Source organism: Papio anubis, chromosome 4, assembly GCF_008728515.1.
Source record: "Papio anubis isolate 15944 chromosome 4, Panubis1.0, whole genome shotgun sequence".
In the NCBI taxonomy this organism is placed as follows: domain Eukaryota; kingdom Metazoa; phylum Chordata; class Mammalia; order Primates; family Cercopithecidae; genus Papio; species Papio anubis.
This window is the reverse complement of record NC_044979.1, coordinates 172,407,636-172,430,053: the sequence shown is the minus strand read 5'-3', so window position 1 is coordinate 172,430,053 and position 22,418 is coordinate 172,407,636. Positions and strand designations below refer to the sequence as shown.

The following is a 22,418-nucleotide window of genomic DNA, read 5'->3' as shown; positions in this document are numbered from 1 at the left end:
AGGTGAATTCTGTTTCCCTTGGCTGTGTATCGGGGAGGAGGAGGTGGGAGAAGTAGGTAGTAAAGTGGAGGGAAAGCTACAAGTAGAGCTAAATGAACATTCTGGAGTTTCTCTTTGTCCAAATATTCTACACAGGTTAGTGAGTTGGCCATAAACTCCTGCGTTTATTATTTTTCCCTCCAAGGCCATGTTTCTCAAGTTGGTTTTTTTTAATGATTGTTTTTCCAAGGAGAATAATTAGATTCAAGTTCACTGTAAGAAGAGAAATAAGCTACTAAGGAATAAGATTTTGTTGTGGGGGGCCGGACACAGTGGCTCACACCTATAATCCCAGCACTTTGGGAGGTTGAGGCAGGAGGATCGCTTGAGCTCAGGAGTTCGAGACCAGCCTGGGCAACGTAGCGAGATCCCGTCTCTACAAAAATTACAAAAATTAGCTGGTCATAGTGGTGCATGCCTCTTGTCCCAGCTACTCCGTGGGCTGAGGTGGGAGGATTGCTGGAGCCCAGGAAGTCGAGGCTGCAATGAGTCATGATTGCACCACTCCAGCCTGGGTGATAAAGTGAGACCCTGTCTCAAAAAAAAAAAAAAAAAAAAAAAGTTGTGGTGTAGGGTTGAGCCTTGGAGGGCCACAAACTGTTGTAGTGTCTTAAGATTTTTTCCACCTCCCCACTCCCTGCCAAGATCGATTTTTGCCCACTGGGGATGATGTGCTTTCTCATGAGGTTACTTGCTCTAAAGGACTCTATATTTTGGAACCATAAGAGCGCCCCTTGTGGCCCAGGCACTTAGTGCTCCCAGTAACCTTCCAAGGTAGGTGCTCTTATCTCTACCTTACAGACAGGACATTGAAGCATGGGGAATTTGAGTAGCTTGCTCAGGTCACACGCCCTTAACCGGAGGAGCCGGGATTGAAGTTTGGGAAGTTGGACTCTAGAGTCCATTTACTGACTAGGCTGTGCTGGAAGAGTGTAGAGACAAACAAACTGCCTGGACGCTTTTCTTTTTGTTTTAAAAAAATTGAGATGTAATTCACATATCATGAAATTCACCCTTGAAAAACAATTCAGTAGTTTTTAGTATGTTCACAAAGTTGTGCAATCATCAGCATTATCTAATTCCAGAACATTTTCAGCACACCAGAAAGAAACCACACACCTGTCAGCATTCACTGTCTGCTCCCCAACACCTCAGCTCCTGGCAACCGTGAATCTACTTTCTGACTCTAGATTTGCCTATTTTAGATACTTCATGTAAATAGGCTTATAGAATGTGTGACCTTTCGTTGTTGGCTTCTTTCACTTAATGTATTCAAGATTCATCCATGTTGTAACATGTATCAATAGTTCATTCCTTTTTTATGGTTGAATAATAGTCCATTGTATGGATATACACATTTTATATATCCATTCATCTATTGATGACATTTGGGTTGTTTCTACCTTTTGGCTATTGTGAATAATGCTGCTGTGAACATTTACATACAAGCTTTTTGTGTGGGCATATTTTTTTTCCTGAATGATGAAAAATGGCCATGAAAGTATTTTTTAGTTGTATATATTTATGGGGTACAACATATGATGTGGTTTTTTCTTTGAGACAAAAAAACCTCACAAAACCTGTAGTCACCATGATGTACAGTAGATCTTCAAAACTTATTCATTGAAGGATTTTAAGCAGAGGACTAGTGCAACATTTTTTTTTTGAGATGGAGTCTAGCTCTGTCGCCCAGGCTGGAGTACAGTGGTGTGATCTCGGTTTACTGCAAGCTCCACCTCCCGGGTTCATGCCATTCTCCTGCCTCAGCCTTCTGAGTAGTTGGGACTACAGGCGCCTGTCACCACACCTGGCTAATTTTTTGTATTTTTAGTAGAGATGTGGTTTCACCGTTAACCAGGATGGTCTCGATCTCCTGACCTTGTGATCCATCCACCTCGGCCTCCCAAAGTGCTGGGATTACAGGCGAGAGCCACCGTGCCAGGCCAAGGAATAGTGCAACATTTTTAAAGGAATAATGACATTACCCTGGTGACTATGTGAAGAACGCCTTGGGGAGAGCCAAAATGAATGAAGGGAGCTTGACAAGGTCATTAAAGTATGATGATGGAGGGAGGTGACCAAAAAACAGGATGTGAAAACATAAGCCAACTCTCCACTTCTTGATGCTGACTAAATCTTATTAGCTGAACAGATGGAACAACAACAACAATTAAAAAACCAAAAACCAAAATCAAAACAAAGAAGCAGGAAAAAAAAGAAAGAAACTGTCCTTACTAGTTTTGTTGTATATTAATTTTTAGTTGAGGTATAATTTATATAAAATAAAATGCACAGATTTTAGATGCACAGTTGTATGTGTTTTGATGAATTTATACATCTAGGTAACTGCCTGGGTAATTAACACATGAAACATTACCATCACCCCAATACATTTATCTTGCACCTCTTTCTATTCAATTCTTTCTACTTGGGCCACTCATCTTTTTGACATGGTAAATTAGTTTCTCCTGTTCTAGGAATTCATAGAAATGGAATTATACAGCATGTATCCTTTGGCGTCTTTTTCTTCCACTCAACATAATGTTTTTGAAATATATCCGTGTTGTGTATATCTCACATTTGTTTCTTACTGCTGAAAAGTATTCTCTTGTATGAGAATCATCATAAATCATTACAATATGTGACCTTTTGTGTCTGATGTCTCTCTCTGTTTTGTAGAGATGAGGAACCAAAAGAATTAAAAGGGAAGCTTGGAGAAGGAACTTGGGATTCGGAAGTGTCTAGAAGCAATATATGTTCAGATCTTGGCAGCAGCCAAAACGAACTATTTTGGGGCCACTGGAGTGGTCTGTAGGGTCCCTACCCCTGGGGCCTAAGTGGAGTTGGAATGAGGGTGCCTGATGATCTGTGTAAACTCTAGGATGGGCCTCATTTAGGGATGTGGGTAGTGTGTCCATATTTCCCTGAGAAGGATTGGTCTTGACTCTACCCTCAGTTTTTTGTTTTTTGTTTTTTTTTAATTTTTTTTTTTTTAGACAGGGCCTCACTGTGTTGCCCAGGCTGGAGTGCAGTGGCATGATCACAGCTCACTGCAGCCTCAACTTCCCAGGCTCAAGTGATCCTCCCATCTAAGCCTCCCGAGTAGCGGGGACTACAGGTGCCTATCACCACACCTGGCTATTTTTTGTAGTTTTTCGTAGAGACAGGGTTTTGCCATGTTGCCCAGGTTGGTCCTGAATTCCTGATCCTTCTGCCTCAGCCACACAAAGTGCTGGGATTACAGGAGCAAGCCACCGCACCCAGCCTCATTCTCAGATATTTGCTGTTGTTGAGCTTCTTGTTTTTGCCAGATATGCTTGCATTTGGCTTTCTTGAGTTTTGCTCCAAGGTTTTTGAGCCAAACCTGCAGTACGTCTGGATGTATTTCCATTTTGGAGACCATATCTTTCTGAAGGCTGGGGTTTGGGTATGCGTTCTTATTGAACAAGTTCAGATCTTCCATTTGTTTCTCAGTGAACATAGTTGGTTTCTTTTGTGAAGGCCTCTGGGGCTTGCCTTTGGGAAGATCCTCTGAGCCTAATCTAGATGTGTTCTTATGTTCAGGTCCAGTTGTCTCAGGTATATACTGGGGAGTAGAATTACTAGATCATATGGTAACTCTATGTTTAACTATTTGAGGAACTCCCAAACTCTTCCAAAGCGGCTGCAACACTTTCATTTCTATGAGCAATGTATTAGAGTTCCAGTTTTCCTTGTCCTCGTCGGTATCTTTTTTGATTCTAGCCATCCTAGTGGGTATTTTGTTGTATCTCACTCTGGTTTCTATATGCATTTCCTTAATGACTGATGATGTTGAGCAGCGTTTTGTGTGCTTATTGGGCATTGGTATATTTTCTTTTCTTTTCTTTTTTGAGATGAAGTCTCGGTCTGTCGCCCAGGCTGGAGTGCAGTGGCATGATCTTGGCTCACTGCAAGCTCCGCCTCTGGGGTTCACGCCATTATCCTGCCTCAGCCTCCCTAGTAGCTGGGACTACAGGTGCCCACCACCATGCCTGGCTAATCTTTTTTTTTTTTTGTATTTTTAGTAGAGATGGGGTTTCTCTATGTTAGCCAGGATGGTCTTGATCTCCTGACCTGGTGATCCGCCCACCTCGGCCTCCCAAAGTGCTTGGGATTATAGACGTGAGCCACTGCGCCTGGCTGGGTGTTTGTATATTTTCTTTGGAGAAATAACTGTTTACATCCTTTGCCCATTTTTAAATTGGATTGTCTTTTTATTGTTGAGTTGTAGGAGTTCTTATATGATTTGCCAGTACTTTCTCCTATTTTTTTTGTGTTGTCTTTGCATTTTCTTGATATCTTTTGAAGCACAAAAATGTTTGATGAAGTCCAATTTATCTATTTCTTCTTTTGTTGCTTGTACTTTTGATATCTTATCTCAGAAGCCATTGGTTGATCAAAAGTCATGACAATTTATGCCTGTGTTTTCTTCTCTGAATTTTGTAGTTTTAGCTCTTACATTGAGGTCTTTGATCCAGCTTGAGTTCATTTTTGTACATGGTCTGCATGGTGTGAGGAAGAGGTTTATCTTCATTCTTTTTTTTTTTTTTTGAGACGGAGTCTTGCTCTGTCGCCCAGGCTGGAGTACAATGGCACAATCTCAGCTCACCGCAACTTCTTCCTCCCGGGCAGGATTGCAGGCGTGAGCCACCCAGCCTGGCCCATTTCTCCTTTTTCTAAAAGAGGTCTTTCACACTTCCCTATATGTGGTTTTTTTTCTTTTTCTGTATCAATTTAATGCAAATTTGAGTCTTTTAAAGTTTAATAGGTTTTTTTTGAGACGAGTCTCGCTCTGTCGCCAGGCTGGAGTGCCCAGGCTGGAGTGCCCAAGCTGGAGTGCCAGGCTGGAGTGTTGGCTCACCGCAACCTCTGCATCCCAGGTTCAAGCAATTCTAGCCTCAGCCTCCCAAGAAGCTGGGATTACAGGTGCCTGCTACCACGCCCAGCTAAATTTTTTTTTTTGAGACAGGGTTTCGCTCTTATTGCCCAGGCTGGAGTGCAGTAGTATGATCTCGGCTCACTGCAACCTCTGCCTCCCGGGTTCAAGCGGTTCTCCTGCCTTAGCCTCCCGAGTCGCTGGGATTACAGGTGCCTGCTACCATGCCCAGCTGATTTTTTGTATTTTTTAGTAGAGACAGGGTTTCACTATGTTGGCCACGCTGGTCTCGAGCTCCTGATCTCAGGCAATCCACCTGCCTTGGCCTCCCAAAGTGCTGGGATTACAGGCGTGAGACACCACACCTGGCCAATTTTTGTATTTTTAGTAGAGATGGGGTTTCACCATGTTGGTCATGCTGGTCTCAAACTCCTGACCTCAGGTGATCCACCTGCCTCGGCCTCCCAAAATGTTGGGATTACAGGCATGAGCCACCGCGCCCAGCCTATCTTCATTCTTTTACACGTCAGTATCTGGTTGTAATAATAATGGTTGAAATATTGGTTGAAAAGACTATTATTTCCTTATTGAATTGTCTTGGCATCTTTGTCCAAATTCAGTTGTCCATGAATGTGTGTTTATTTCTGTACTGTCAGCTCTGTTCTGTGGTCTATATGTGTTAGTCTATTTTCACACTGCTAGAAAGAACTGCCCAAGACTGAGTAATTTATAAAGGAAAGAGGTTTAATTGACTCACAGTTCTTCATGGCTGGAGAAGCCTCAGGAAACTTACCATCATGGCGGAAGGCAAAGGGGGAAGCAAGGTATGTCTTACATGGTGGCAGGCGAGAGACAGAGACAGAGAGGAAACTACCAAACACTTTATTGATTGACTGATTGATTGATTGAGACAGTGTCTTGCTCTGTCACCCAGGCTGGAGTGCAATGGCATGATCTTGGCTCCTGCAACCTCCAGCTCCTGGGTTTAAGTGATTCTCCTGCCTCAGCCTCCGAATAGCTGGGATTATAGGCACCCACCACCATGCCCGGCTAATTTTTTTATTTTTGGTAGAGACGGGGGTTTTATTTTTGGTAGAGACGGGGTTTTACCATGTGCCCAGGCTGGTCATGAACTCCTGAGCTCAGGTGATTCACCCACCTCAGCCTCCCAAACTGCTGGGATTACAGGCGTAAACCACCGCGCCTGGTCCAAACACTTCAAAAGTATCAGATCTCATGAGAACTCACTATCACGAGAACAGCATGGGGGAAACTGCCCCCAGGATCCTGTCACCACCAGGTCCCTCCGTTGACACATGGGGATTACAGTTGGAGATGAGATTTGGGTGGGGACCCAGCCAAACCATATCACTATATGTCTACGCTTATGCCAATTGGACGTTGACTTTTGAAACCCAAGTTGCTTGGATGAGCAAGGACCCTGGGGGCAGAAGTGGTGTGTCTTGCGGGAATCCCCCTTTCCTCTGTAGGTTCAGGATTTATCCCAACACTTGACCTGGAAGTTCATTATTATCTAGTCAGTTCTTCCAGACTTTTAAGGTAATGCTTTATTCATTTATTTTATCCAGCATTTAACAAATAGTTTTTAGGAGGAGTTAGTTCTAAAATCCTATCCCACCAGTATATAAAATAGAATTCAAGCCAAGTGTGGTGGCCCGAGCCTGTTGTCCCAGCTACTCGGGAGTCTGAGGCGAGAGAATTACTCAAGGCCAGGAGTTCAAAACCAGCCTGGGTGATACAGCGAGTACTCATCTAAAAAAATAAATAAATACAAAGAAATAAAAATGGAATAAAAATTATTTATCTCTAATTATGAAATTCGGGGCAATGTGTTCCTGAGAAGGTATCTTTAGGAAGTAGAGGAATCATTCATGGCATCTTAGAAAAAGACTGTGCTGCTCACTGCTGCTTTTAAAGCCACATTTGTGACCGCTAATAAAAGCAGCTCTCGGTAATTGAGTACTTTATTCCGGTCGATCTAAGCTTTCTACTGGGGGTATTACGTATACTCTTTGATCTCATGAACACTACCAGCCTTTAAATTATATTTATTTATTTATTTATTTATTTAGTTTTTGAGACGGAGTCTCTCTGTCACCCATGCTGGAGTGCAGTGGCGCGATCTCGGCTCACTGCAACCTCTGCCTCCTGGGTTCAAGCGATTCTCCTACCTCAGCCCCCCGAGTAGCTGGGACTACAGGCATGCGACACCACGGCTGGCTGATTTTTGTATTTTTAGTAGGGTATTCTTGTTTTACAAATTAGGACGCTACGAGGGTCAGAAGCTTGCCCGAGGACAGACAGCGATGATGAGTTGTCTTTGACTCGGCCTCAGACCCCTGACTGCAGCGCCGGGCTCTTCACCTCGTAGGCTCTCTTCTCCGTGGGAACCCTCAGCGAGAGGAGAATACGGGTGTTCGAGGCCCCAGTATCACAGGCTTCTGTAGTAAGAACTGGAAGCCTAAGCCGGGTGTTTTGCCTGCTCTCTTTCTCCCTGTCCCCCTTGTGGTGGGAACCGGAACCTCCTTACAGGGAGGAACTGTCTGGAGAGTCTTTTCGGATTGTTCTCACAGTTCGAGTGCAGGAACCACAGGGGAAGCACGTTTTAACATTCTGATATCTGGAGTTCAACTCCAGAAAGTCCAGTGCACCAGACAGGGAGGCAGTTGTGCTTGGGACTCTGAAGGTCTGATGTGCTCCCTGGGAGGTTGGTTGCACTTGGTCTCGGACCACACTTTGAGAAAAGCGGGTCCACAGGTTACATTGAAAGTAATTGGGTATGGTGGACTTGTTCTGTCCTCTTCTCTGTTTTTAAAGGGCAGCATGATACTTTTCTGGTGTCTGGGGAATGTCTCTTTATCTTTTAGTTCCCTAAAAAGGTGGAGACTTCAGTTACTTTTAAATGAGAGAGTTATATTTAGTGTTTTATAAGCACTGTTGTCAGGTAGAGATGAGAATGTTTGATTCAAAACAACTCTGATATTAATAAAATGTAGTATCTAGTATTTTGTTATTAATGACTGTAATTTAGTAGTAGGAGCCTCAACGGAAAAATAAAGTATCTGGTTATTTTAGAGAAGAAAAATCTCAACCTGTCTTTTCCCACCTCCTCCCTCTCCTGCTTTTTCTCAGATTGTCAAGTGGTCAGACTGTTGTTTGCCATTAGCTTGCAGACCTGGGGATCCTTATCGGCTAATTGCTGAAGCAAGTGTGGACAACTTCAGCAAGCTGGGGGTGGCGTTCATGGAAGATAGACTCCACATGGATAATGGACTGGTACCCCAAAAGATTATGTGTAAGTAACTTTAGAAAATGTTTTTATTGGCCAGGCATAGTGGCTCATGCCTGTAATCCCAGCACTTTGGAAGGCTGAGGCAGGAAGATCGCTTGGAGCCCAGGAGCTCGAGACCAGCCTGGGCAACATAGACACCCATCTCCAACAAAACAAAAAAAATTAGCTGGGTGTGGTGGTGCATGCCTGTGGTCCCAGGTTCTTGGGAGACTGAGATGGGAGGATCACTTGAGCTGGGAGATTGAGGCTACAGTGAGCCATGATCATGCCCCTGCATTCCCATGTGGGTGACAAAGTGAGGCCCTGCTTTTATCATAGTGGGACACTATAGGTTATTAGCTTAAGGACTGTTGAGCACTCTTACTGGTATGACGTAAGGGCTATGCTTAGTTTCAGTTTAATTCAGTCAACAGGTTTGATTTTACTATAATAATATACAATTCATACACGCGTCAAGAGTTTTTTGGGGGGCTGCAGGGTACATTTTCAGTGCTTATTAAATTTCTTAAACAAGAATGTTTCATGACTGCGTTGCTCATGAGGTGGCATTCAAATTCAGAACCCATATAACATTTATTCCACATAGTTTAATACAGTATAACTAGTGTCTAGACTATAGTTCTGATTGAGTGGGAAGCATAGCTAGTGTTACTATGAAGTTCTAAATCAAAGAGCTTTTTACTTAAAATATATGTATCACAATTTTTTGGGACAAATCGTTTTTCAGGAAACACACAAACTGTTCTTCCTTAATTAGGCTTAAAAGCAGGCTTTTTATGTCTATGAATGTCTTCTTTCATCTCATGGGCAAATAAATGTCCCTTATCAGCTCTGGAAGTTCATGTAAATCCCTTAATATCCAGAATCACCTCGTACATGTCTCCAATACTATGTCTGACACGTAGCAAGTGCTTGATAAATGTTTTTGAATTAGTGATTGTCAACTTATGTTCTAGTCCTGAGACAAGATACTGGGAAGAATCTTCTCCCATTGATCCTATGGCATGTCCTGAGAGTGACATTTCACTGGGGCGTGCTGGGGTAGACTCTAGATATGTGTCCTTTTTTATTGCTCAGTTTTGTTATTGTAAAGGAGAATAACACCCAAGAAATAGAACCTGTAAGTAAGGAGGCAAAAGCACCTCTCTGAATCTCACTTTCCTCACCATTCCGTAAGAGGGTCTTAGGTTCTCCCATAGGTGTAAAAGATGTTGGGCAAACTGCTGATTTCACTTGGGGTCTTTAGGTTGGAACAGTTAGTGTTTCCAAAGGATGCCCCTGGGTTGAGGGGGGATGCAGGTGGGAGCCGTGCCAGTGACTGTCCTGGAATGTAAGTCCCAGAATGCAGAGAGGGTGATGAGATTCTTGAGATGAGCTACGTGTCACACAAGAAGTGTTGATTAATTCTCTCCCTCTCTCCTGTTTGTGCTTTAGCAGTGCGCTTGCAGGATTCCACTCTGAAGGAAGTTAAGGATCAAGCCTCAAACAAGCAAGCCCAGATCCTAGAGCCGAAGCCTGAACCTTCTCTTGAGATTAAGCCTGAGCAGGACGGTATGGAGCACATTGGCAGAGATGACCCAAAGGCTCTTGGTGAAGAACCCAAACAAAGGAGAGGCAGTGCCTCTGGGAGTGAGCCTGCTGGGGACAGTGACAGGGGAGGGGGCCCCATTGAGCATTATCACCTCCATCTGTCTAGTTGCCACGAGTGTCTGGAACTTGAGAACAGCACCATTGAGTCAGTCAAGTTTGCATCTGCCGAGAACATTCCAGACCTTCCCTACGATTATAGCAGCAGTTTGGAGAGTGTTGCTGATGAGACCTCCCCTGAAAGAGAAGGGAGAAGAGTCAACCTCACAGGAAAGGCGCCTAACATCCTCCTCTATGTGGGCTCCGACTCCCAGGAAGCCCTCGGCCGGTTCCACGAGGTCCGGTCCGTGCTGGCTGACTGTGTGGACATTGACAGTTACGTTCTCTACCACTTGCTGGAGGACAGTGCTCTCAGAGACCCGTGGACGGACAACTGTCTGCTGTTGGTCATTGCTACCAGGGAGTCCATTCCCGAAGACCTGTACCAGAAGTTCATGGCCTATCTTTCTCAGGGAGGGAAGGTGTTGGGCCTGTCTTCATCCTTCACCTTTGGTGGCTTTCAGGTGACAAGCAAGGGTGCACTGCGGAAGACAGTCCAGAACCTGGTTTTCTCCAAGGCTGACCAGAGCGAGGTGAAGCTCAGCGTCTTGAGCAGTGGCTGCAGGTACCAGGAAGGCCCCGTCCGGCTCAGCCCTGGTGGGCTCCAGGGCCACCTGGAGAATGATGACAAGGACAGGATGATTGTGCATGTGCCTTTTGGAACTCACGGGGGAGAAGCTGTTCTTTGCCAGGTACTCAGGGCAGCATGGATTTGGCGATCTTTGGGTATCTGTGGGTATCTTTGAGAGGGAATATGTCTTTTAAAGCTACACGCTTAAAAGTTTCAGGAGCTCGTGTGCTGTGCGCTGTTTTTGACTGTTGGCTGGGAGCTTTTGCTCATAGTAAGCAGAAAGTTTAGTTTAGTTTAGGGCTTTCTTGAATACCCTGATTAACCAAAAGACTTGTTAAATGCGCTTGCTGGTTAACTGAGGCTTAGTCAGAAAATTCTTGTTTTGTTCTTTACTAGTAATGATCTTTCTCAACTACATCGGTCTGCTTTCTTGCCCTAGAGCACTCCTTGGTTAATATAATTGATCCTTTATTTAATGTAGGAAGTTGAAACCATCAGGGTAGTGATTCTAGACGTCAGTGACCACTGCAATGAAATACTGTAGTTGATTGCCAAGGTAGTTTGTGTTAAAAAACATCTTCAGATTCCCAATTCCTTTCTTATGTTTTATCACTCTTCCAAGTGCTGAAGAAAAACTTGAAATAAGAGAATATTGAAGCTACTTAGATTTGTGGCATACTAATACATAGGTAGGGGGAAAATGGAAAGAGGATGAAAGGAAAATGCTAATTTCTTTTTCTTGCTTAGGAGATCCTTTGGCTCTTTTTTTTTTCCCTCTTATTCCATCTTCTTTTTCCTTTTAGCTTTTTGTTTGTTGAAGCAAACGGTGGCGGATGGACTATTTCAGAATTCCTTATCATTGACTCCAAATCTTTTAATCCTTAGGGGAAAAGGTTTTCATTAGAGTTAGACGAACGTCCACTTGTCCTTAAGGATTTAATGCTCTAAGGAGAAATTAAGCAGATGTAGATATTTTGTTCAGGAGAGTTCCCAAGATAAGTGTCATCGATTTTGTTTTATTGTAGGGATCTTTTTACTGAGTTAGAGAATTGTTTCTTTTTTGTTTTGTTTTCATTTTGTAATGCCCTGTCTTTTTCCAGTTCTCCTGGAAGCTAAGTCTCTTGAATTTTCTGGCCAAACATTTTTTCCAGGGAGTATGTATTTGTTTCTTTACTACACCTACATTTTAAGCAGAGATGCTTAAAATTAAGGAATTCGGACATTAGGACAGATGAACGCATACAACCCAAGCAGGTTTCCTGCAGTGCTGCAGACCACATGAATTAGCATTTGGAGGCGTAATAAATGTTCCTCTTATCTTTTTCTCTGCAAATATGGTAACTATAGTAACTGCATATTCTCAGAAAATCCACTTAAAAACCCAACTTCCTAGAGCCATATTTCAGTTTTGAAGAGTGAATTTTACCACCCCTGAGCACAGACTTGTACTAGAAAATTGATTTGGCACTGTTGTGATTCATTTCTCTGAGTTACATAGCAAATCTGCTTGCTGCACCATTTAAATTGACCCTATTACTATCATAAAATTTGATACTGCAGTGTATTGCCCTAGGAAAAAAAAGGCAATATGATGCAGCTTCACAAATCAGATTCAGAGGATTAGAATGTCATTTTTGATTTTAAATGACTTCCAGTCTTCTGTGTGACAGGGTCACAGTTTTCTCCACAGGCCTGTGTCTCTGTGATACCTTACTGAGATCAAAAAATAAATATTATCACAGGCTGGTTAGTTTCCTCTTTCCCTGTTCAATTTCATAGTCTTCACCTTTGTAATAAATCTAGTAATGATGTAACCCAATAAGAGGAGGTAAAGTATTTCAAGGGCAGAACACAGCTGCACCCTAGGCACTGGTGTCCCAGCCAAGGAAGCTGCAGATTTGATGCCTTTGCCATTCATAATAATAAAGAAAGAGAGGAAATGTTTGTATTTTCGCTGTACTGATCAAGTTTGCAGGGAAAACTTGAGGCTGTGGATTAATGCTGACATTTGACTGTCAAATAGACCAGGAGTTTGCCATAAAGTTGTCCACAGAAAATCTCTAAAATGGATTTTAAAAGATTTTGTTTTCTTGTTTAGCTTAGCACATGGCAGCAGTGGGTGGCCTTTGATGGCAGAGTTTCTCAACCATGGCACTATTGACATTTTGGGTCAGAGACTTCTTCGTGATGAGAAACAGTCCTGTGCATTTTCGGCTGCGGAGAAGCATCCCTGGTCTTTCCCCACTAGATGCCAGTATCACCCTCTCCCCGCATTTGTGGCTGGAGACATTTTTTAAGTTCTGGTTTTCATTCCAACTAAAAAGTCTTATTTTTACAGGAAGGCCAAGTTACAGAAATAGACCTGTCATTATGGTAACAGGATTACACCCAGAGGATGAGACTCTAGTCCAGTACCTCTGTGGACGAGGAGTACAAATCTGCCACCCACACACTCTGGCGTGCCATTTCTCCCTGCTCATTGGGAGCGTAGAACCAGAGGTGGCCTCTTTTCTGGTTTCCATTGTAGAAGCACCTACATCTTGAAACCATAAGACAGTGAAACCAAGCAGTTCTCGGGGTTTCAGCAGCCGTCTTCCTCCTTGTCTCTGGGAACTCCGCCCGCTTGTAGCGCCATCCTGTTTTCCGTCCTGCCATTGTTCTCATGTGAAAATGAGTTAATATAATTCACTGCGTGTGCGTCTTGGCTACTCTGTGTATTTGCCCTGACCAGCGAGTCCACATGCATTCAGTCGAGCACCTCTCTCATCCCTTCGGCTCTGGTGGGAACAGAACTTGACTTACTTCATTTCTGCCACCTGTAAGGGTTAATCTCCGGAATAGCCGTGTGCTCAAGTGAATTAAACGGGTCCTGCCACTGTGCTGTTTGTCTACATTGGCGTAACTTTGTCCACCAGAGGGGAAAGGTGCACATTTAAGGTAGAAGCGTACTGAGTAGGATACGGATTTTTTATTTTTATTTTTTTTGAGACGGAGTTTCATTCTTATTGCCCAGGCTGGAGTGCAGTGGCACATCTCGGCTCACTGCAGCCTCTGCCTCCTGGGTTCAAATGATTCTCTTGCCTCAGCCTCCCAAGTAGCTGGGATTACAAGCATGCACCACCAGGCCTGTCTAATTTTCTTTTTTGTATTTTTAGTAGAGACGGTTTCACCATGTTGGTCAGGCTGGTTTCGAAATCCTGACCTCAGGTGAGGATACGGATTCTTTAGAGGGTTTTGCTTTTCTGCCTCTTCCCCTCTCCCGGGCTATCTAGAAACAGGCCCACCTGACCTGTTGCCCCCGATCGGCGTCCTCGGTCTTAGAGGAAGCAGCCAGCCTGCAGCCAACCAGCTGTGGTTTGGGGACCATGTTGGACGGTGTCCTGCAGACCTTTTCTGATTGGCCTCAACCTTTATTTTTTGAACCAGAGTCTCACTCTGTCACCCAGGCTGGAGTACACTGGCACGATCTCAGCTCACTGTAACTTCCACCTCCCAGGTTCAAGTGATTCTTGTGCCTCAGCCTCTCAAGTAACTGGGATTACAGGCATACGCCACCACGCCTAGCTGATTTTTGTCTTTTTAGTGGCAATGGGGTTTCGCCATGTTGGCTGGCTGGTCTCAAACTCCTGGCCTCAAGTGATCCTCCCGCCTCGGCCTGCCAAAGTGCTGGGATTATAGGGGTGAGCCACCGCACTCAGGCCTCAACTTTTAACATTTGGTTTAGTGTATTTGGCTTGGTTAAGGTGTGGGTGGGAACTGAGAGATTTTAAGTCACCTAAAAGCTGGCACTATGCTTTTTATTTTCATAATACTTCTATAGTATCAGGCTAGAAGCTTTGCATACAGTAGGCAAAACTGAAACAAAATAAGGCAGACGAGCTCAGTTTGCTTTTCTGGGTACTCAGTGTTCTGGCAACCTCCAGGCTCCAATGCTCATTTAAAATCTGATCTCAGGGGAGCTAGAGGTTCCAGGAAGTTCCTTCATCCCAAGACAGAGGCTGTTGATAGGTGGAGATATTTTAATTTTTAACTAGACAACAAAGCCTGAAGTAACTAGGTGAAGTTCCAAATCTTAAAATTCAATCAGGGGAAGGAGGGTGGGAGGAAAGGCCTTTCTGGTGTCCAAGAAATCCTACTCCTCCCTCAGTAAGTCCTCACTTAACGCTGTTGATAGGTTCTTGGAAACTGCACACTTAAGTGAAATGACATACAATGAAACCAATGTTACCATAGGCTAATTGATAGAAACAAGAAGTCAGTTCCCATGGCGTATTTCTGGTCACAAAGACATCACCAGACTTCTAAATAAAGGACAAAACACTGAAACACTGAAATAAATATGAGTTATATGTACATTTAAGAAAGATTAATAAAAACATAAGATAATTATTTACCTAATTATTTCAGTTCAGCATGGTGGGTGGCCACGTGGCTGGAGCTCAGCCTGGAAGCTCAGGGCACTGGTTGGGGAGCCAGCCCTGGCCGGGATGCCCACCCATCGCAGGCCACACTCACACCTGCACTCACACTTGCTCAGACCAGACCATGTAGACGCATCAGTTCACCTAATGTGCATAGCTTGGGGATGTGGGGGAAAATGGAGAATCTGGAGAAAACCCGGGCAGACATGGGGAGAGTTTGCAGACCCACAGAGAGTGGCCCCGGCTGGGAAGTGATTTCTTTTTCCCCTCATCAACATCATAACAAAATGACTTTGAGTGAAACAACATTATTCAAGGACCTGATGTTTTGAACTCCTGCAAACTCTCTCTCTCTTTTTTTTTTTAAATGGTCGCACTCTGTTGCCCAGGCTGGAGTGCAGTGGCACAATCATGGCTCTCTGCAGCCTCAACCTCCTGAGTTCAAGGGATCCTCCCAGCTCAGCCTCCCAAGTAGTTGGGACTACAGGTGCACCACCCACACCTGGCTAATTTTTGTATTTTTTGTAGAGACAGGGTCTCACTGTGTTGCCCAGGCTGGTCTGAAACTCCTAGGCTCAAGCAATCCTACCATCTCGGCCTCCCAAAGTGTTGGGATTACAGGTGTGAGCCACTATGCCCAGCCTTCTGCAAACTCTCTTAAAATGATGAATAGGGCTGCTCTCTTCCCAGGTATTGTTTTCCATTTATGGCTAGTAGGCCAAATTGAAGTTTCCAGCATGAGCCATTTGCCTCCCTGAGCTCACTAGCAATTAGGTTTTCAGCACAGCTGTCTTTCTAGGTTTTTTTTTTTTTGAAATGGAGTTTTTGCTCTTGTTCCCCAGTTTGGAGTGCAATGGCACGATCTCAGCTCACCGCAACTTCCACCTCCCGGGTTCAAGCGATTCTTCTGCCTCAGCCTCCCGAGTAGCTGGGATTACAGGCACACGCAACTACGCCTGGCTACTTTTGTATTTTTAGTAGAGACAGAGTTTCTCCATGTTGGTCAGGCTGGTCTTGAACTCCCGACCTCAGGTGATCCGCCTGCCTTGGCCTCCCAAAGTGCTGGGATTACAGGCATGAGCCACTGCGCCCGGCCCTAACTATTTTGTTCCTATAACCGAGTTAAGTAACTTGCAGAAGGTCATATGACTGATGAGTGTGGAACATGGAGAGAGATGATGACTGTACAGGGTCATTTCCACCATGACCTCTCTGCCTGACAACCAGGATTTGAACAGGCTCTTTGGAATCATTTTCTTGTTGGCCATGACTTTCCAGATATTCAGCTTCAGAGTTTATATGCTATTGATAATTAGAAAAATTCGGGTTCAAGTTTTCTCTATTGGGTTATACTGTGTCCCTTAATTTTCAGAGGAGAGCAAAGCTACGAGCTATCCGGGTATGATGTGCTCACTTGGAGAAGAAAACTGGTAAAGACATTTTTTGGCCGGGTGCGGTGGCTTATACCTGTAATCCCAGCACTTTGGGAGGCTGAGGCGGGAGGATCGCTTGAGCCCAGGAGTTCAAGACCAGCCTGGGCAACACAGTGAGATCCTGTCTCTAAATTAAAAAAAAAGGAAAGAAAAAGAAAGAAGAAACTGTTTTTCTTATTGCCCCCAGTTTATATAGTGCTATGTTTTCCCTTCAGGTGCACTTGGAACTACCTCCGAGCTCCGACATAGTGCAAACTCCAGAAGATTTTAACTTGCTTAAGTCAAGCAATTTTAGAAGATACGAAGTCCTTAGAGAGATTCTGACAACCCTTGGCCTCAGTTGTGACATGAAACAAGTTCCTGCCTTAACTCCTCTTTACTTGCTCTCGGCTGCGGAGGTGAGTTGTGGGCTCAGCCGGGCAGAGCGCGCCACGACGTGGCCCTCTTCACAGTGGCGACCCGTTGCCTTAATTGTTTTATTTTGGTTGGTTTTGATTTTTCATTTCTGTTTTGACTTTGGGTTTGGAAATCATCTTCAAGATGTGCAAATATTTATTTTGTGGGGGGAGGGTTATGTATAAGGGAGGGGTGACTGGTAGAGTTTAGAAAGGTGTTAAGTCTGTAGGTGTGGCCCTATCCGCGTTGGGGGGAAGAGGGTCCCTGTGTCAAGAGTATATTCAGAAACTGTAATTTTATTCATTTGGGATTGAAAGCATTTGTTTTGATTTGGGCTGCTTTCAGCAAATCTTTGGAACAATCACATTTGTGCTAATGTCTGCCATCTTGTGGCAACAGCGCTCTGGGTTTCACGTCTGTGAGTCGTGTCTAACAGGAAAATGCCCACAGAACTGGGAATGTGTTCGGCAATTCTTGTGGCCAGTGCCTGCACTTGCTGCCTGTGATTGATACCTGGTTTTGGGCCAGTTGCCAGATTCTCCAGGTGTGTGTTCTTACTAATCCCCCTGCTCGGCCATGCTGTCGGTTTCATAGTCATTGTGACAAATTATTTTGTCTATTTCTGTTGTCTTCTCTGAACAGACAAATTTGTGAGTTTAGTGACAACCATGTAGTTTCTGCAAACATCCAATAGTCTAGGTGACTTTAAACACTAAACTTACCTACTTTCTCTTGAAACAAACAAATTATACCTCTCATCCCAACATTTTTTAAAAGGGAGACACTTTCTTTTGTGTTACACTGTGTCTCTTAGTTTTTGGAGGAGAGCAGAGCTGTGAGCTATCTGGGTGTGATGGGCTCACTTGGAGAAGACAGATAGAAAATCTGACAGCACTGCCATTCCCCTAGACCTTCGCTGTCAGTCTTTTCCTGGGAATGGAGGGCTGGGGCTGGCTACCTTAGCGAGTGCCTGCTCTGAGGCTCCCAGCTGGGGAAGTCAGGGAGTGAGGTGGCTTGGCCTTGCCCTTGGCACAGCTCCCTGCCCTTTCTCAGAGTTCAGATCATGCTGGTCTTCGAACTTGACCTCCGGACTCTTGGACAGAGCAGTGGATAGGAAGAGTGGCCCCGCCCCCAGTTATTCTCCTGTGAGTGAAAGTTTGGAACTCTTGGCATTTCTGGTGTATTTAGGATGAGTATAACCTGAAATACCCAAGTCGGGGCTTTGTATCATGTGTCTGCTTATATTCAAGCACACAACGGACGCTTCACGCTTTTGTCCTTCCAGTTTTTTAAACAGCCTGGGGCAGTGGGAGGTAATACATTTTCACCTGTTCATTGATCAATTAAGGGAGTATTCTTTTCCCGCTTCACAAACTTTGGGAATGAAATGCTTGAACATGATTAAAGCAAATATTTGCTCTGTATACACATACATGGACACTCCCTACCAAGCCCCTTCTTACATAATAACTTTGGAAAATAATTATTTTCAGAAAATACTCACTTCCTGTTGTGGGCCCTCCACTTGGCCTTGTTGGTTTTCTTGAATATCTGTACTGTGGACTACTTTCCTCTCAGCTACTTATTTCTGACTGAATTCTGCTTTACTTTGGCAGCCCAAGGAATGGAATGAGTATGTGTATGCTGTACATATCCTCATTTCTTAATGTTTATTTTTAGTTTTTGAGGCAGGGTCTTGCTCCGTTGCCCAGGCTGGAGTGTAGTGGTGCGGTCACGGCTCACTGCAGCCTCAACCTCCCAAGCTCAAGCGATCCTCCCACCTCAGCCCCCCCGAGTAGCTGGGACTACAGGTGTGCATCACCATGCCTGGCTAATTTTTAATACTTTTTGTGGAGACAGGGTTTTGCCATGTTGGCCAGGCTGGTCTTGAACTCTTGAGTTCAAGCAATCTGCCTGCCTTGGCTTTCCAAAGTGTTGGGATGATAGTCGTGGCATGCCTGGCCTCTTAATGTTTATTAACTCTGCTTAGGTGTCCTTGAATCTGCTGGAGAAGGAAATGGCAGAATTCAAAGTTTTATATGATGTCTTCTTGGAATATAAGTTCTCTAAAGGATGATGGTGCAAATGAATTTGAAGGTGGATATGCACTGCCTGAGATGGCCTTTCCGGAGGCAGCTGAATTCCTCCTGTACCTAGTCACTGTGCTATGGGTCAGTATTTATAGATCTGGACCACAGAGACTGGGAATGGAATTGGGTTTGTACTTTATATTTGGTTTTATTTCCAGCATCCCTACTTAACAGATCTCAGTCATCCCCGTGGAATTAAGTTCCATGGAGAGGATCTTGGCACCCAGTCATCTGCTAAATCCTGCCTGTCCATTCGGCTCATCACCTGCCTTAGGGATTGGATGCTTGGGCCGGCTTTCTTCTTCCTGTGCCCTGCAAGATACTCTGTTGCCAGGAATCAAAGATCTCTTACCACAGGGTGTCGCTGCTGAGCTAGGCTGCCTGGCATACAGGCCCCTAGAACTATAAAGTTGTTCTTCAGAGATTTAATTTTTTTCTCTCTATATCAGTTTCACATAGTATAATTTTATAGCTTTCCATTATATTGGTGGCACTTTCTTTTGGGTCTGCAGAAATCGTTTCAATGTCCCAGTTAATAATATTCATCTTTCATTCAACATTTACTGTGTCCTAGGTACTGTTATAGTATGGGATATGAAAGAGCAAAATAAATACGCTAGTTATCTAAATAGTTTTACTGCGTAGCAGCTGTGTTTACACAGTTCTGTGCCTTGACACTTGCTCTTTATGACGAATAGCGCAGAAGATTTATGTGCTTCTCTGTTACTGTGATATAACTGGAAAGAATAGCACCAAGACCCAAGGAGAAAAAGCACTCGCCTCAACGACAGTCAGCCCTTGGCATTTGTGAAGGATGTGCTCTGAGGCCTTCATCGATACCCAAACACCATGGTAGCGTGTGATTCCCACGATAAAACCCAGTCATGTGTGACTTCATCAGCGTCACTGTGCACGACACCAAGAGGAAGCAGGGCTTGGCTGATGTGCAGACTCTGGGCGGCCGAGCTGGGCTTCCTCCGACCAAGGCTTTCACGTTTAATTGAACCTCCCAGGAGCGGGATTGAAATTTGGGTCTCAGCAAAATGACAAAAAGTTAAACCATAAAACAAACACACCAACACATGTTTACCACACACCTATCTCCGTGGAAAGAAGACTGGGCCAGGTGCAGTGGCTCACGCCTATAATCTCAATGCTTTGGGAGGCCGAGGCAGGTGGATTGCTCGAGCCCAGGAGTTCAAGACCAGCCTGGGCAACCTGGCAGACTTTTGTATTCTTTACAAAAGATACAAAAATTAGCCAGGCATGGTGGCGCATACCTGTAGTCCCAGCTACTCAAGAGGCTGAGGCAGGAGGGTTGCCTGAGCCAGGGAAGTTGAGGCTGTAGTGAGCTGTGATTGCGCCACTGCACTCCAGCCTGGGCAACAGAGAGTGAGACCTTGTTGCAAAAAGGAAAAAAAAAAAAAAAAAAAAAAAGGAAACAAGACTGGAAGGAAGGAAATCTGGTATATATAGGATGTATTTCTGATGGAGTGCTTAAGGGTGATTTTAATACTCTTTTAAAACTTTCTCTGTATTTTCCAAATTTTCTATAATGATTGTGTATATAATAAGCCAAATTAGTTATTTGTTATTAATTACTTTATAATGAGCCAGATTAGTTATTAAAAACTGAAAACAAGTGACTGCATGTCACTGGACTTTGAAGGCATCTCACACATGGTCACACTTGAACGTTAAGAGGCAGGGAATCTCATGTAAGTGTCGATACTTTGGTTAATATTAATATTTGACATATTATTTAGAAAGGGTTTGCTTTGATAGTAAAACACGTGACTCTTGTTCATGGCCTGTGACAGCTGTGACTCCGAGCTGAAGCTCTCCTTTTGCTTCTGTGGGTGGTACAGGTACCCCTGAGTGCCCTACCACTGCGTGGATGTTCCAGTTTCTTGGCAGAGCCCTTTGAACTGTTTCTCCAAAACCATATATATGGGGACCTCTCCATGGCTTCCTCTCTGCAGATGTTGGTGGGTGAGAGACTGATACACCACATGACTCACTGTGGGGTGTCCTCGGTGAGATCACCTGGTGGCCACCACATCTTCCGCCACCAGTGGGTGACAGGCAGTTAGCAGCAATACATCTTTACTGTGCTGGGACATGAGTGTTTTCGAAAGACATTGATTTTATAGAAGAAACATAATTCTTTCCCTTACAGAATACCAGAAAAAACATAATTCTTTTATATTTTATAGAAACATTTTAACAGATTTTATTTTGTATCAAATCCGATGTTATAGAGAAAACATCATTCTTTCCCAGTTGAGAAGCTAGCTGCCTTGTTTCTGTTTCTCTGGGTTCCATTTTCCATTTCATCTCTGCCGGAGCAATGGCAGAAAGAAAGAGCACAGGCTGCCACGCTCTGCGGGGTCTCACGGGGAGCGGCAGCTGGTGGGTTGGGACTGGCTGGGGCCTGAACCTGTGTGTATGACAGAGCCAGCCCCCCACCCTCCACCCCTGCAGAGTTGCCTGCCAGTGGGTCCCTTTTTATCCCCCCACTGAGGCCAGAGGAAGCAGCATAGGGTGGGATGTGCCACCCCCAAGAAGGTCGGCACCTTTACCTTGGGGAACTGGATGTGCCACCCCCAGGAAGGTTGGCACCTTCCCCTTGGGGAACTAGAGAGCTTGTGCATTGCTCCCGTAGCCTGGGACATCCGCTTAGGATCTGGGGAGCACAAGATTTTTTCCAAAATGAAAAAGCTTGGGAACCTTGTGGGTGTTCATCGTGGCCAACAATGGCTAATGGTGTGTAGGTGACTTGAGAAATAGAAGCCAGCTGGACTCTTAGCAGGGGTCCTGCGTCCAGTTACCTTACCCTTGGGATCAAGATGTAGCTGTCGCAAGAAGCAACAACTGAGTTTGTTACTGAAATAATTGGGCACAATCACCATGGGGTGTGTGTGTGTGATTTTGGTAGTGGGGAGTTGTGGAATGGATAATATGTCCTTAAAAACAAAAACTAGTTATGACATTTCCTTTTGATTTAACCCCGAATTTTTACTGTGAAACTTTCCCCCCCATAAAAAGCAGGTTTTGTTGGTAAGGTTAGTTTAGATACTTGTAAACATATCAAAAAATGGGTACAGACCCTTCTACTCCGGGAAGTCCTTTATGCTACATTTATTTTTTATTATATGTGTTTAAGGTGTGCAGCATGATGATTTGATATACATGAACATGCTGAGATGGAGCTGCTTTTCAGACGTCGGTTGCTTTATGAAGAAACTGAGACTCAGTCATACATACCACACAGTTGTTCCTCCTACTCTAACTGGCCCCTTCTGTAGCAAACATCTGTGTGCCTGCTAAGGACAAGCCCTTGCTGCAGAAGTTTCCGGAAAACGAGGGATAATTCCTCATCTTTGTGGCATGTGTTCTAGTTGACCAAACTTTTTTGCCTGTGTCGCCATCTCATGTGGGTCTCACAGTGACCCTGATAAGTAGGGCGGGGTGGGGGGGAAGGAGTCCTTGCCCCTGGGAGAGGAAGCTGGCATACAGGACAGTGAAGAGGCTTATGTATTTTTCGTTTCTTTTTTTTTTTTTTTTTTTTT

General features: G+C 44.3%; 1 protein-coding gene across 8 annotated transcripts in view; it reads left to right on the top strand.

Annotated features, from left to right (window-relative positions):
• HLCS (holocarboxylase synthetase) overlaps positions 1–22,418 on the top strand; it is a 245,862-nt gene that overhangs the window by 42,201 nt on the left and 181,243 nt on the right. For 6 of the 8 annotated variants that reach the window (XM_021935523.2, XM_021935526.2, XM_021935525.2 and 3 more), the window contains 3 exons: positions 8,090–8,252; positions 9,684–10,627; positions 16,576–16,758. In XM_021935523.2, coding sequence (XP_021791215.2) covers positions 8,201–8,252; positions 9,684–10,627; positions 16,576–16,758 — 1,179 coding nt within the window. In that variant the 5' untranslated portion in view covers positions 8,090–8,200. Of the gene's footprint in view, positions 1–4,176; positions 4,183–8,089; positions 8,253–9,683; positions 10,628–16,575; positions 16,759–22,418 lie in introns of those variants that run through there. The other 2 variants (XM_031665734.1, XM_021935522.2) reach the window with 2 other exon arrangements.